This window comes from Fulmarus glacialis, unplaced genomic scaffold, assembly GCF_000690835.1.
Source record: "Fulmarus glacialis isolate BGI_N327 unplaced genomic scaffold, ASM69083v1 scaffold40301, whole genome shotgun sequence".
In the NCBI taxonomy this organism is placed as follows: Eukaryota; Metazoa; Chordata; class Aves; order Procellariiformes; family Procellariidae; genus Fulmarus; species Fulmarus glacialis.
This window is the reverse complement of record NW_009192863.1, coordinates 22,643-37,322: the sequence shown is the minus strand read 5'-3', so window position 1 is coordinate 37,322 and position 14,680 is coordinate 22,643. Positions and strand designations below refer to the sequence as shown.

At 43.5% G+C, this 14,680-nt stretch overlaps 1 protein-coding gene across 1 annotated transcript in view; it reads right to left on the bottom strand.

Moving 5' to 3' along the window:
• MAGI3 (membrane associated guanylate kinase, WW and PDZ domain containing 3) overlaps window positions 1–14,680 on the bottom strand; it is a gene marked incomplete at its 5' end in the record, with an annotated part of 34,128 nt that overhangs the window by 765 nt on the left and 18,683 nt on the right. The window contains 8 exons of the mRNA XM_009587238.1: window positions 35–124; window positions 1,748–1,886; window positions 4,149–4,292; window positions 4,807–4,939; window positions 5,048–5,150; window positions 8,654–8,839; window positions 12,418–12,603; window positions 13,826–14,018. Coding sequence (XP_009585533.1) covers window positions 75–124; window positions 1,748–1,886; window positions 4,149–4,292; window positions 4,807–4,939; window positions 5,048–5,150; window positions 8,654–8,839; window positions 12,418–12,603; window positions 13,826–14,018 — 1,134 coding nt within the window. The remainder of the gene's footprint in view (window positions 1–34; window positions 125–1,747; window positions 1,887–4,148; window positions 4,293–4,806; window positions 4,940–5,047; window positions 5,151–8,653; window positions 8,840–12,417; window positions 12,604–13,825; window positions 14,019–14,680) is intronic.

Here is a 14,680-nt window from a genome sequence, read left to right as displayed (position 1 = left end):
CGGAAGAGATGAAACACAAGACATGCAGATTTACCAAGTCTTTAAGGAAAAACCAAGAAAAGCACTGAAAGCCCTTAATGTTGCTCAGGTTTCACGTAGGGACACAGACTGGAAGGAGCCAAACCTGAAGGAGGAAGAGAAAAAGCCCAGAACTACATACCAAAATCACAGAGTACAGCAAGCAAGATTTCAATCAGAAATGTATGATTAACAGCAAGAGAAGAGGCAACAAAACCTTTCCCTTCTCCACAGTTGCTGATCTAATCTAAGTTGCTTAACCCAGCCTCAGGCCTCACTTTTGACAGAGGTCTCGAGAGGTTCCTTCAGACTTTTCTATGATTCTGTTTTCTACCTCAGACAGGTAGATTTTCGTGAACAAGAGGGCTAGGAGTGATTCCAGATAACTACTGCGCTGTCCTCGTGGTGCAGGATAAACACCGTTTATCACTGCTGAAATCATACCAAGCTTAAGTAGTTGCTAGTAAGGAGAGAGATGGAGGTGCCCTCACACTGCCTCCCTCTCTTCTAGCTTGTAAATGCTGATTTTAAAGAGGACCTCAACAGAAGCTCATCAGAACACAAGGAGGACTGTATTTGACTTTCACCCTTAATGAGAAGGTAATTCAGTGTGAGAGACAAAGGCAGGCAGCCAGGAATCTAGCAGGATGGCACAGAACAGACCTCGCAGTTCACAGATGGGCTGTTTCCACGCCATGCGCTAATTCACTGATTTTACTGTGCTGTGCAGGTTGGAACAGTAAGATGTTAAGAGCCATCTTCCAGCTCTCTGGAGGAAAGAAATGGAGAAAGTTCTGAGCAGATTTTATCCTTTGAGTGGACGACAGTTGCTGTCTGTAAATGACTGAACACAACAAACTATTTGGTAGTTCAAACTGTGCGTTTTAAAATTTTCAGAGGATAAACTCATGGTTGGTCACTATTATTAAAAAGCTCTTCATCAGAAAAAGTGACCTTACCATTTAAGAAGCTTACCATCAGAATCTTGGTGTCAGCATCAAGGGTTAAAACATTAAAACGTGTACTCGGAGAGAAAGTGTTCTTTGCTTTAAAATACTGCCACAGCCACAAGTCTTTTTGATTTGTAGTTTTGGAGCATTTCCTAAGTCAGACTCAAAACCATCAGTTCTGTGCTCTGTAGCTGAACTCGGAGGTCCTGCAAGCATTTGCTTTTCTGTCCTTCCTTATTTTTTGCCTACAAAGTTGTGCTTTCCTGTTGTAGATGCAGAAGTCACAACTTTAAACAAACAGAATTCATTTTGAGAGCAAAGCTGTCTCTCCCCCTGCTTTCTGAAGTTTTGCCTTTGAAAAACAAAGCATTCCATAATTTAGAAGGCTAAAACAGTGAAGTAAATTTGTACAGAAATAATATTCTTAACAATATAGGCATTTTGAACTGAGTACTGTATCAGAAATTTTAGTTTAAATTAAAAGGCAATCAGTGTTGATTATCACATTTGTATAGGAAAACTTGATTAGCTTGGACAGAGCTGAGAAACTTATTATGATTACAAATATACAATAATTTATGTGTAATATTCCTAGGTACTTGTCATGTGTTCATTTTACCAAAAATATTCCATATATTTTAAAACAAGCGTGAACACCCGCACAGTTGCCAAAAAGCGAACTGCTAAATATTTCAGTGAACAAGCACCAAAGTCTCTTTATCAGACTGTACTCTGTTGTCTTGGACCCTCAAAATGAAACAGCACTTGAGATGACGTACTGTGATCTGGTATCAAGCCAGTCCCTGGTCTCAGCAGCAGCAAAACTTTATTCCCTCCAGCCTGAATCAGCTCAATGGCTCGTGTGTGAGTGATTCCTTGGGTGGGTTCTCCATTAATTTCAACAATTTGGTCACCAACCTGATGAGAAAATAGCAACCAGGTTAGTCTTTATGAATCTCTGACGCTGTAAACTGTTTTTTAATTTAGAAAGAAAAAAAATAGAGGCAGATGCTTCTATTTTTCCTCTCATGCTAAAATCCACTCAGCAATAGCAACACCATTCCACGGCTGCTGATTAGCACGACGCAATGCAATGCTCTGGCGGGTCAGAGCTTTTCATGCAGGTCTTCTGCTCAGCCAGCTCAATAAAAGATCTCAGATTCCTTAAACGCATCTTCCATTCCTTTACAAGTGATGAGACAGATACAGCCATGTGCTTGAATGTATTTTCATTCTGGATCATCGTATGGGGGAGGCTTATGGATGAACCACGTCAAACCTGGCACCATGCCCCTGTGTAAAGTCATGCTAACTAGGTAAGTAACACAGCAACCTCTCTACACTTAATGCAGAGCTGAATGCTATTGTGGCAGAACAGGTTTTATGTAAGGAAAGGATTTTTTTATTCCAGGTAGGAGAGGTCACTGCTCTGCAGTTATCAGTACTAATGTCTCTGAGGCCAATTAGCAACTTACAGAGGTATTGAACAGGTAATTACAGCTCACACTACCTTTGCAGGCTGCTGGAAAGGGGTTGGAATAGCACCCCCACAAAAAGGGTCATGAAACCTATTTTGCAATACATGGATGAGCCAATGGATGTCACTAGTGCATAAAATCAGCAATTTAAAGAGACTGTCTGGGCTTTGTTAAATAAACTATCTCTGCCAAAAGAGGTCACTGGTCGGTTACTCATCGGACAGGACAGGACGCTCCACACCGCATGACGTGCCTCCCGTCATGCTCAGCTGCCATTAACTGGGTGAGAAATTCCTCTTCACCGTTCTGAAGTATAGCACGAAAACGACACCATTTTCCAGCTGAGGAGGGAGAAACTGAATGACATGAAAATTGTGAATAACCTCACACTGGGCAAGTGCAGCCCCTCTGCGCTCCGAGCTGCTGGGGACACACGGCACAGCGCTCGTGGCCCTGCTCCTCCACAGCCACCAGCACCCGCCACGGGCTGCGGAGGGCTCACGTTCCCACGGGACGCGACCACCCACATCGCAGCAAACGCATCCCTCTATACACACATCCCCTGCACAGTAAGGTGCTCGGTGCCAAGTGGTGGGAGGGGGATTTCCGCAAGACTGCCGAGGACCCACAGTCCAGAGTGAGGCTGACACGTGGGGGCTCGAGCGCTTTCAGCAACACCTTGCTCTCAGGGTCCCCCCGCAACCCGTGCCTTGGCACAGGTCGTCTACGCAAAGCACAGTACAGTCAGCTAGGAACCTTTTGGTTGCGCTTGCCCGGAAAGCAAAGCCTTGGAGCTTAGTGTAACACCACTTGAAGAAGCAATACAAGAGAAAAGATTAGTACTAAATACTACAAAGTCATATAGTCTCTCAAGCATGAGGGAAAAAAGCTAATTACTGTAAAGAATTAGGATAATAGAAGTTAACAATACTGAGAATTTCACATCTAATTAAGCCCCACAGTAGCCCCAGCAAGTATTTGTGTCAGTGCTATTCTACAAACTGTAGTACAAATGGAGGCAGAGCCTTGCGCCCATGGCCATACGTGCAGTGAGCACCGGGACTGCACGTGGGACGGCATCTCACAGGCACCTGGCTCAGCTTCATGCTCCAGCCTCTGAAAATTCAGCTGTGGGCAGCAGTCACAGATTCTCACGTACCATTGCTCTTTGCTATTGTACCCATATGTTTTGCTTTTGCTACAATATTTGAAATTGAATTCCTTAAACAAACATAAGAATTAAGATAATCTTTGAAAAAAGTTAGGCTTATGTCTTCTAACACCGCACAGAACAGCAAGAGCCCAATGTACACACAAACATTCCTTACAAATTCACTGACTTGGACAGTGATTCTCCTTTCAGCTTTCTGCTCCACTGCGCAATTTCTTGTCTGGGCTCCTAAGTATCCCGAGTAGCTGCTGCTCACACCCTGGGACATGTACGTTACTGTAACTCAAGCATGGACGTACAGCTCACTTCGGATGGCCAGAGCTGTTCATATATTTCTCCTTTAAAAGCCTACTGCCACAGCACTTGCTGTCACTGCACAGTAACAGCTGGAAGAAGGGCAGCTGTCCCGATGCAGTTCTGCCTGCTGGGACCCTGCACTCAAGCAAGAACAAAGTTTGTTGCCACTGTAGGTGAATTAATGTGTCAAAAGGCCAACTTGATCAACAAATTGATTAGAGAAGACAAACTCACATGTACTCTCCCATCTTTGACAGCTGGCCCATCTTCAGCAAGTCGAAGGATGAATAAGCCCATGTTGTATTCCTTTCCTCCTCGAAGACTGAATCCAAACCCTCGAGGGCCCCTTTCCAACTCTACTGGGAAACAGCCAGGATTCTGTACGGAAGTCAGACAAAAAAAGAGATGAGGATCTGTAGGCAGACTTAAACATTTGTTTTTCTGGAAAAATGCTTCCTGCATTTCTACACTTGGAGAAACATGCAATCCACAATTTAAACTGAATGCATCACAACTCATGTGTGATTAGGTGTAATGGTTTCATTCTCAGTCTAAACATACAGAACAGTTTTCCTTTTAAGTTTTAGATATGCATGAAATTTAAGAAATTTTGCCAAAGGGTCTGTAGTAGCCCCATTGCAAGCATTTTCTGTTTCTTTTGTAATTATAATGAGTATTCAACTATACTAAGGAGACAATCAAATTTAAAAAATTAGCAAAAACACTCTGTGAAACACATTAGCGCATTTTTATATGCAACTTTTCTACCCATGTCTGACAGGGAAATGTTTTATTGTTCTGCTTTTGAATACTCTGTGCCAATGCCACTGTAGTGTCTTGACGAACGGGTATTTTGCATGTCTGGATGCAAAATGTTTTTTTGGATGGTTACCTGTACCTGGGAATGACGGCTACCAATAACTGAAGCAACGGCAGCATCGGATTGTGTCAAGTACTTATGCTCGGGCCAGGAAAGCCTGTAACTATTTGAAACTTCTTTTCCAGCTTCACCTTCCGTAGCTCCCCTACACAGAGGTAAAAGGATCTGGATGTTACCTTTGCCTTAACAATCCCTCTGGTCAAGCTTTTCTAGCCGTCCTCAGCAAGTTTTGCCAGAAGCAAAAGCTCTGTACCTGTCTGCACCAGAAGGGCTGATCTGTGCTGATCCCAGCGGTCGGTGCTGCGGAGCTGGACTCTGCCTGGCGGAGTTTGTTCCTGACGGAGGACCACGGTGTTCTAATAAATTCAAGCAAAACTGACAGTCAGAGAGAACTTCCCAAATATAAAGCTTGGCACACTCACCAGGAGACCACAGTGACCATCAGCGCTGTGTCTGCTGTGCCTAAGGATGCTACTGCCACAGCGTCTCAGGTTGAGCTGAGCTCACTGCAGGCACGAGGCAAAGAGGATTTTCAAGGTCTAGCGCCATAAGCCAGGAACCCAAGTGCAGTTCATTGGTTCCACAGAATAAAATCCTAGGAATTTTATTCTTACCTACGCTGCTTTTCCTCAGAAAAACAACACAATTTTAACCGAACCAGACGTGAACAGAAGGGGCTTAGACTGTCTGCAAGTTGATAAAAACCAGAAGGGATTAGGGCTAGTCAGATCCATGAAGTTGGTTCGGCTATTAAATATAGTAAAATTTTGTAGGAGATGAAGAATAATGTCCATTTGAGAACATATCCCTTTTTAAAGGTAAGAGGAGAATGAGGATCTGTGGGGGCAATGAACCTTCACCCTGTAGGTGAAGACCCTAACGATGGAGGGAAACTGTCAACTCATTTAATGCATTGCTACAGGCCAGCTATAGGAAAGGTTACGAACTGGTCCCACAATCACATTGGAGGGACTATTTCACTGACAAGGTTATCAACGAGAATTTTAAAGTGTTTTGCCTTGTCCCAAAGGCTAAGTAAAAATTAAAGTATAATGACGTTTTAATAAAATATTTTAGAATAGTTTAAGATGATTTTCCCTTCCATACAGTGATCGTGCACTTTGCAATAAATCCAGTGCATTTATGAAAAAAACATGTTTCAGGATACAAAATGTCTCTGTCACTTAAAGAGTAATAAACCATAGTCTATGCAAAAAGCTGCCTCTTAGCTAGATCCTGAAATGGCAAGTGGTGGCCCAAGATGAACTTATGTACTGAATTATAAACTAATAGACTCCTTTTCCTTATAAGGGTTAAAAAAACCCCCAAAAAGTCCCAAGCACCCAAACCAGAGATGTTCCAGTTCTCTGTTACGTGGATCACATTACTGCATTTCTCAGTTAAGAACAAACAAAACCCAGTAAAATATACAAAGCGCTCAAGCATCTTGAGGGAAGGAAAACATAATGCATATTATTAGAGTGAATTTCTCAGGTATGCAAGACCTCTCGAGTCCTTCACAGGACTGCTTGGTGCTATTACTATGACATGACATGCCTTAAAGAGGTTTTTCTCTAGAGACAAAATGTCAGCTTTTACTCCTGGTTTATACTTAGAGTTTTAATTTAGAAGCACTGGCAAAAAAAATGCCATCTGTTTGTACAAATTCTCCAGTCTTCTTTTCAGCCTGCTCTCTTGTTTCCAGCTAGTACATGACAAAAGCTGACAGGCTCCTGCTTTTGTGAAAAATGTTAAAGAATGTCTTCTGGCGCATGGAGTGGAATTCGTTTATTCATATGAAAAGCAAAGATCACACATCTGTGAAAGCTAGGAGGGAGAGGGAAGGGGTACAAGGCAGTATTTTCGTTGTCAGTCTCAGAGGACAGCGCTGAAGATGATGCACTGGGGAGCAGCAAACTCTATTAGGTTTATCCTTTGTGATGCTGAACAGCTTCTGGCAAAATAGGCATTTTTCTCTTTGGAGCTGTATCCTGCATCTTCCTCGGTGTTAACCACCGTCTTGTGAACCATCTCTGTGAAGCTCAGCTCTCTCCCTGGGGGGAGAACGCCTGAAGCCCCGACTAATTCACATCCATTCTGGCTTTCTACGGGAGTCTGCTCTACCGAGTCTGCTGCGAGCTAAACTGTATTTCTCCAGCTAAATCAAGGAGAATTTTAAGTGGTGATATATTCCCATTTCTGTGGAACAGGTTCTGCTTCTCTCTCCTTCATTGTCACAAATTCTTTACATCTGAAACTCTGCTCCTCTAAGCCACACATTTTTTCTGACTGGTCTCTTCAGTCTAGTTTTATCATCCACTACTGACTTTTTTTTCCCCTCTCTTTGTTGATTCTCCTCAGGTTCTTGTTTTATCTCTACATTTTGGCTCCAAATCTGTAATTGAGGAAGTGGGAAAAGCTAAATTCTTACACAGAGTCCAGGTAAGGTCATATATAAATAAGGGACAACAATGTTATATTCAGAAAGCTTACTTTGAAAACAAAGCTGATTAAGAGCCCTGGAGAAACAGATCTAATGCAACCAACTCAAACTTGAGTTGCATTATAAACATTGCCCTGGGCAACTGCTTTGACATGTGTCCCTTGAAACTGGAATGAATTAGATTTGATAAAAATGAAAATCTTAATAGAAAAATAACAATTTATAGAAGTCTCTCTGCTTCAGGCATAAACAAAAAGGAAAATTAAGTCTTTGAAATTCTGTATCACAGGCTGAAATAGCATGTTAAATATTTGCAATGAATGTGAATTAGAGAATCACCTGTTGGCTTTATTCACATTCTGACTTTAGGTATTTATTATTTAGAAGATGAAGAAAGCCAACTTTCTGGCAAAGTAATGATAACGAGTTTAATTAAACCCACAAGCAGCAATCCAGAAAAATGCAGTGGTAAGCAGGGTTGGAAAACAGCTTTTTTCTTCAAATGATTGGATTTTACATATTTATAGTGAACTGTTTGTGTAGGAACAAAACCATATTGAATGCAGCATTGCATGGGAGCTTTCATTAAAAATACAATCTCTAAAGATGGGACTTTGCAGTCACAGATACTCACTTTGCTGCTTAGATGACATGGCAGTTGCGTGTGAAGAATTTGCTAGCAGCCTGGGAGGAGCTGCAGGAAAACCCCGAGTAAGGTTTTCATGGTGGGATGTGACCATTTTTGAAAGCGCAGCTTTGGCAGACAGAAGAACTACAGGATGTTTCTGCTGCATCCCAAGGATGCAGCATTAGGCAATTTGTGTATTTTAACACGGCAGGAAGGGAAAACTAAATGTGCCTAAATGGAGAGGATCTGGAAAGCAGGTGTCCCTGCAGCCTGTCCCCTAGCTCTGCCTGGCAGAGCCGCTCCAGAGCATCCCGGGAGCATCTCCCTCGTCTGGAACAAAGCTCGTGCAGCCACTGCAGCAGCAGGAGATGGGCACTGTCCAGGGCCGATAAGATTTTCTCTCTGTCGTCCCGTCAGTCTGCTGTAGCTCTCCCAGGAGAGGTCATTTCTCCTTGGTTGAAGAATACAAGGTCTGGACAGGACATGTTTCCATGGGAGCAGCAGTCTCTCTCTCTCATGTGAGAAACCATGAGAATTTCTCTTACCCTGCACTGTATCGTTAATACTTGTATCTTATTTTTCAATATAACCACCTCAGCAGCTGTCTCTCTCTGCCCCACCTGCCTTCAGCTCTTCTAGAGCAAACGGATAAGCCTCACTTTTTTCTTTGATTTCCAAACATCTTAAAATACTCCACTTTAACTGAATTAACTTCAGAAGTTACAAACATTAGACTTTGGCAATGTGGCAGGACCCATCCACCTGGCAGGGCCCAGCACCCTCCTTACCTTCCTCAGCCACGACAGTCAGAGTCACCACGTTGCCCGCGTCCTTGATCAGCTGCACTATGCTGTCATGCGAGAGCTCAACGATGGATTGACCATTCACCGCCGAGATGCGGTCTCCCACTTTCAGCTTCCCGCACTGGTCAGCTGGGCTCCCATCTATAACTCGCCCAATCTTGTGAGGAATCACTAGGAAATCAAGAACAGGCACAGCAACACGATTAATATTCATGTCAGATAAGCATCACACAGACCCAGAATTGCCAGAGGGCTCCTGCTCTGAAGGATGGCACTGCTAGCACAAGAAAGGCCTGCAAATAATGAAGAAAGCTTCACTCAGTAGAGCGAATGGAAACGCCAACCCCTGACAGCATGGCCTTGTCACATAGAAGGTGTTGCGCCTAGAGGAAAACACGGGAAGGAAATGGGTCGCATCTGCGAAGGGATGAATAAGACCATGTGTCCCAGGAGTGCTCTGAAGCAGTTTGTTTTGCCACTCATAATGTATTGTTTTCCATTTCATGCATAGACCCTGGAGCACTGTGTGGACTCAGAGACAGTTATGGACATCCAGTTTAACAGTCATTAGAAATCTGGATGCACGGGTTAACTCTTCCTCCTTGCAACCAAAAATTAAGCCTTAAATACACTTCAAAAGGAAATCAAACTTTTCCTGCCAAAGACTAACTTAGTAACCTGGTGAACACCTCAGCAGTGACCCTCAGCACACCCAGGCAGCACAGCAAGGTGTGCTAGATCAGCTCTGCACAGACCCGTTCCCTATTCTAAGATGAACTTGCACCTGTAATAATTGGCTGGAATTTTAGCTAGCTCTCCTGGCTTGGTTTCCTCAGTTCATCCCATCGTGACACACTGCTCTGTATACAGACTCCTCTAGAGGCCAAAGCAATGGGGCCAGAAAAGGCAGAACAGGGAAAAGAGGGAATTTTACGGTAAGTAGGAGGAAAAAAGACTGCTTTTAGTTACTTTCCCAGAGGTGGACACAGATGCAGGAACGAGCAGAACTAAAAAGGCACAAGGAGGAAGGGATGCTCCCCTCCAGCATGGTGCTTCCTCCGGCACCTCTCCCACAGCAGAGCACCGCCACGGCCCCAGCGGCTCCCGCGCCCTCCCGCCAAGAGCTGCGCTGGTGCTGGGGGAGAGATCTTGTTTTACGGTTTGCTGACCCGAAGATGGCATCTGGTAGCCAGCAAGATGCCATTGTGATGGGAGGAGCCTACCAAAACCTGGGGCTAAAGAGCGGCTCCTTGAGCTGCCTGCGTGCTGACGTGTCCCCGACAGAGCAGATTCACGTTACATCAAAGCACATCTGTCAGCATGCCTTCCCACGTGCCTAAAACAGCCTTTCATTCATCTGGATGCCTGAAAGCATAGCAAATTGACTCCTGTCCTTCCCAAATCCCTCATCAGGGCTCTTCTGCGCAGGAACTGCTGCACTGCTCCTTTGTAACTCATTTCCAAACACCACTCCAGACTGACCTCCACATGTTTCATAAATGCTCTTCCAGGTACTTCATGTAAAAGCCTGTTTGCATCTCCAAAGCCTGAAGTGGGTTTGATGGATACCTGTTTTCTGTAGTTGCTGTTCTCCCAAACATGCTTTTCTCCGAGGGATCGATTGGAGGGGTGAGGAACATTATGCGCCTGTCAGGATTATCAGCTGGCTTTTCAAAACCACGACAGCACATCTGAAACACTTTCACAGCGTCATCAGCCACCCAAGATTAAAAAGCCATCAAGGATTGTTTTAATAAGCTAGCACACGCAGAAGTTACTGTGAAGGAACAGACACTGATGCCTTCTAGCATTTACCATGAGTTTAAATTTTAATTACACTTCCCTTAATAGACTGTTTTTTTAAGTATTATATAAACCTAAGAGCCAACTGTGAAGAGTAAAGCACTGCAGGGTTGCAGACTCAATTGCTGATTACTTGTTTTAAAATATCCTGGCTTTAGAAGAACATAGTAGCTTCATGTTAAACGGTGGCACAGAAAAGTTCTACACAGCACAGGCTGTGGATGCACCAGAGTCTCTTTTCCTGTGTCTTAGAAACAGCCTGGACCACAGGGCTTGTGTTTCCAGCACTAGAATTGGTTTCAGTTGTCTTCTACCTTCAGTTTTAATATCAAATAAACAGCGATTTGCAGCAGACCCTCAGACAAAAATGTTGTCTGTAGTAAAGTTATATTATAACAGAATATAACAGAATACCAGTATGTTATAGAATAATTTTGTTTATAGTATTTTTTCTTAATATCCGACTGACCAGACAACATACCGTCAACCCATGGCCGCTCTGATGCGGGACACAATCATCTGTGCAGCATCATGCACCTGAGGGTGACAGCTCGCCCTGCCGCTGCCACGGGAACCCACCGCAGTGGGCAGCTCTGCACGTGGACCACTGTCGCTCGCCGTCCCACCGCTTCCAGAGCGGCTGGCTTTAACATTCTTGAAAAGGTATCGTCTGAGCCAAGACTGCATCACACTCTAAATATCTATCATATGAATTCAGCACAATGTTATTTAGAAACAGTTTTTTTCTGTGCTCCTGCTGTTTTTTTATTATGCAGTAAAATGAAGTGGAAAACCAGAAAATAGTGTCTGAGGCTCAATAAAAAAGACACACTTTCAAGCCATCTTTATATCTGTCTGGAACCAGCTGAGGAAGTTTCAGAAGGGTGATTTACACTAAGGAACTAAAGGAACCAAATAAGGATTCAGGAGTTCTCTGTACCTTAATGTCAGTGAATTGAGTTTGTTTGTGGGGGAACACACTGAGCTACCTTGTATTTTGAGGGCTACACAGATAACCCAAACCTGATAGCCAAAGGGAATGAATCTCAGAAAGATGATCCCACTTGCCACCTCATGCAAAAAATATTCAATAGGCTCTACCTGGCACTGCTAGGTAAGTAGCAGCCATCACACGAGGAATACAAATGCACTTGATTACACTGAGCAGACCTTCTCCTGTGCAGGGGGTCATGGATCTTTCCATTAATTGAGCTGGACTCCAGGGCTTCCTGCAAGCAGCTTCTCTCATTCACTTCCGCTCACAATATTTCTTTTTATTTTTGCTTTTAACTTTGGTTATTTTGCTGTTTATCTTTGCAACTATGCCTGAAGCTATGTCCATATATCAGAACTATAATACCAGAGCATGCTACTTTTTCATTTTGATGATCTTTCTAGACAAACACCCTGTCTGTCTGACAGTAACAACTTCATCGCTTTCTTCCAAGTTCTGCAGTCTCTACTTTCTCAGATTCCCAAAATAAGAAATTCTACCTGATTAGGTAATATAAAGCCAAGGTTGAAACTATACTTCCATTAAAATGCCTATGAATGAATGCAGTGTGAGAATCTGCATCACCACCACAGCCTGACAACTATCCGCGTCCTGAAGACTGCCCTGTGACAAGTGCACACTCCTGTGTACGGGCTGGTTGCATGTGATATGCTTCCCCCCTGCTCCCCACTTACGTCACAGTTGGGTGAAAAAGAGCATAAACACGAAGCAAGACAGACCAAGCTGTCTTGGGTGGGGCTGTGAAATAGTGTGAGTGAAAGACGACTGTATCTACGCCGAGCGCTGCGTAGGTAACACCAGCACATCAAAGAAAGAAATCCCTGAAGAAGCCGCAGTCCTGCTCACGCCTGCTAATGCCAGCAGCAGCTTTGGTACAAGCACCAGGCAGGGAGGCTAGGCAGTGACAACGCCGCCAGAACACAGCACTTACCACCAGGAGGAGGTTTGTTCTTTGAGGTGAGGATGACAAAGCCAAATCCCTCGTTCTCCTTCCGCTGCAGACGGACATCATAGACCTCTGGGGACTGCTGGTTTGCAAACTCTACCCGATTCAGCCGGGGAGAGCCGTTTTGCGTCAAGACAGGCTGTGGCTCCTCCTCCTCCGGTTGCTTTTCCCCTTGCAGGTAACAGACAAACAACAAATAAGGAAAGAACAATACTGCTGTTTTACAAAGCAACTACAGCAAAACTGTACATCTCAGTATCAGTGCTAGCATGAGGAAAGACTGTCTGCCTGGGAAAGTAAGGGGTGAGTTTATTAACAATACAGTTTGGATCAAACAGAAATCAGATGCAGGATAACGCATTCAAAGGCCCAGACTGCTACACAGGTGTGCACAGTTATGCAAGGAAAGCCTGCTGCACACTGGTTGCACACAGCCGAACAGACTTGGCAGTGTGTACACAGATTTTGTCAGAGTGATCTGATGCCTTTTTATAGTAAAAAAAAACATCGTGGCTTTTTTGCATGCTACAAGTACAAGATCTATGGCAGAGATCCAGCTACAAACTACAACTAATGCTATCTTAAGTGAGGCACAACTGTTTACTTGGAACAAAGGAAACATTTTCTAAAAGGCAGTTTGAAGACTGAAGCCAGGCTTTCTTTTAGGAAACCTACAGAATTTTGGTCCTGAAGTAGTCTATCTATCAGAAGGCATCTTAAAGAAATTGAGAATTTATCTTAAAAATACTTTTTCCTTTTACTTGTATATACTCAGAATTAATGGTTGAATAATGCAATGGAAAAGCAATACTGCTTGCTAATCAGAACAGGGGACCGTTATCAGCTCTCCTGAACCCCATCCCAGCTCTGTCATTCACATGATCAGCATCATTGAGTCAAGGACAATAATCTTCTGTACGCTGCTGATCTGGACACTGATCTAAAACTGCAGAATCACAAGATGATGCCCTGAATCATCTCTGGTTTGAATGCACTTATTCTTGCTACACATAGATGCCAAAAGACTTGAGAATACAGCATGTTGTACAGAAAAGAGATTGTGTTATTCCTTGATTTGCGTAGCATTAGTTGCTGTTCTAACAAGTATCTGCAAAAAGGGTTGAAGAAAACACCACTGCCATCATAATTTTCAGAGCCTTACCTGTGTGAGCAGTGCAAACTAGCAAGCTCCAAAGCATCAGCTTATTAAATTACGCTTTTCTCCACTTACTCAGAATTATAGCTGACCCTCCTGAATCTCAGGCTGCTCATGTCTAGTGCAATAATTCATAAGTTTCAGAGCAGCTTTAGTCGATCTGATTACAAAAACGTAGGTGTTCCTTTAGCCAGATCAGTGTCCTGCAGTACCCTCTCTGGACAGACAGACACATACCACCAAAGAAGATCTTCCTCCGGACTGTGAGCAGCACCTGACCGTTCCGTGCAGCACTGGTCATTAAGTCCAAAACTTGTTTGTGTGACTTCCCTTTAACAGGGACTCCATCAATACACATCAGCTCATCTGCAGCTCGAAGCCTGCCGTCTTTTTCTGCTGCTCCCAACGGGATTATGGCTCCAATATAAATCTGTCAGCAGAGCAGAGTCAGGGGGTTTGAATAGCAGAACATGAGCTCATCAGAACACGTAATGGTTGGAATCCAGGTGAACCCAGACAGATGAGGGCTTTTGGGAAGATATTTTTAAAGATAATCTGACTGTCCAATTCTAGCAGAAACACAGCCAATGAGTGTACTTTGCACAAGCTGACTCAGTGGATATAATTTGGGGGCTCAAAGCATTCAGTAAATACACAGAGTTTGGGGGAATTTTTAGTTCTCATTTCAATGAATTTTGGAAGCACCACTACCTCCTAAGCATATTCGTCAGTTTGTTAAAAAGCCCAACTTTTGACAAAAGTATACACTGTGTACTTACTACGTATGTATGATTTCTCAGACATTATTGAAACGAAAGCCTCTGTCATTTATTCCACTTACTTTATTTTTTTACCAAGACTAGGCCAGACTGACTGGGGAAGAAGTAAAAGCTTTCAAAAGAACTCAAATTACTGCTGAAAAGTAGACAGTTCCGTGCTTGAAGGTTTTTCAGTGCACAGCTTTTGGTGATTAGATAATGAATTCAAACAGCTGCACTCCCCTTATCAATTTTGTCTAGCCCCACCTCATAAAGTGCTGCTAAATATAATACAGATAAGAACACCACACACTATTTCATATGCTAGAATCAC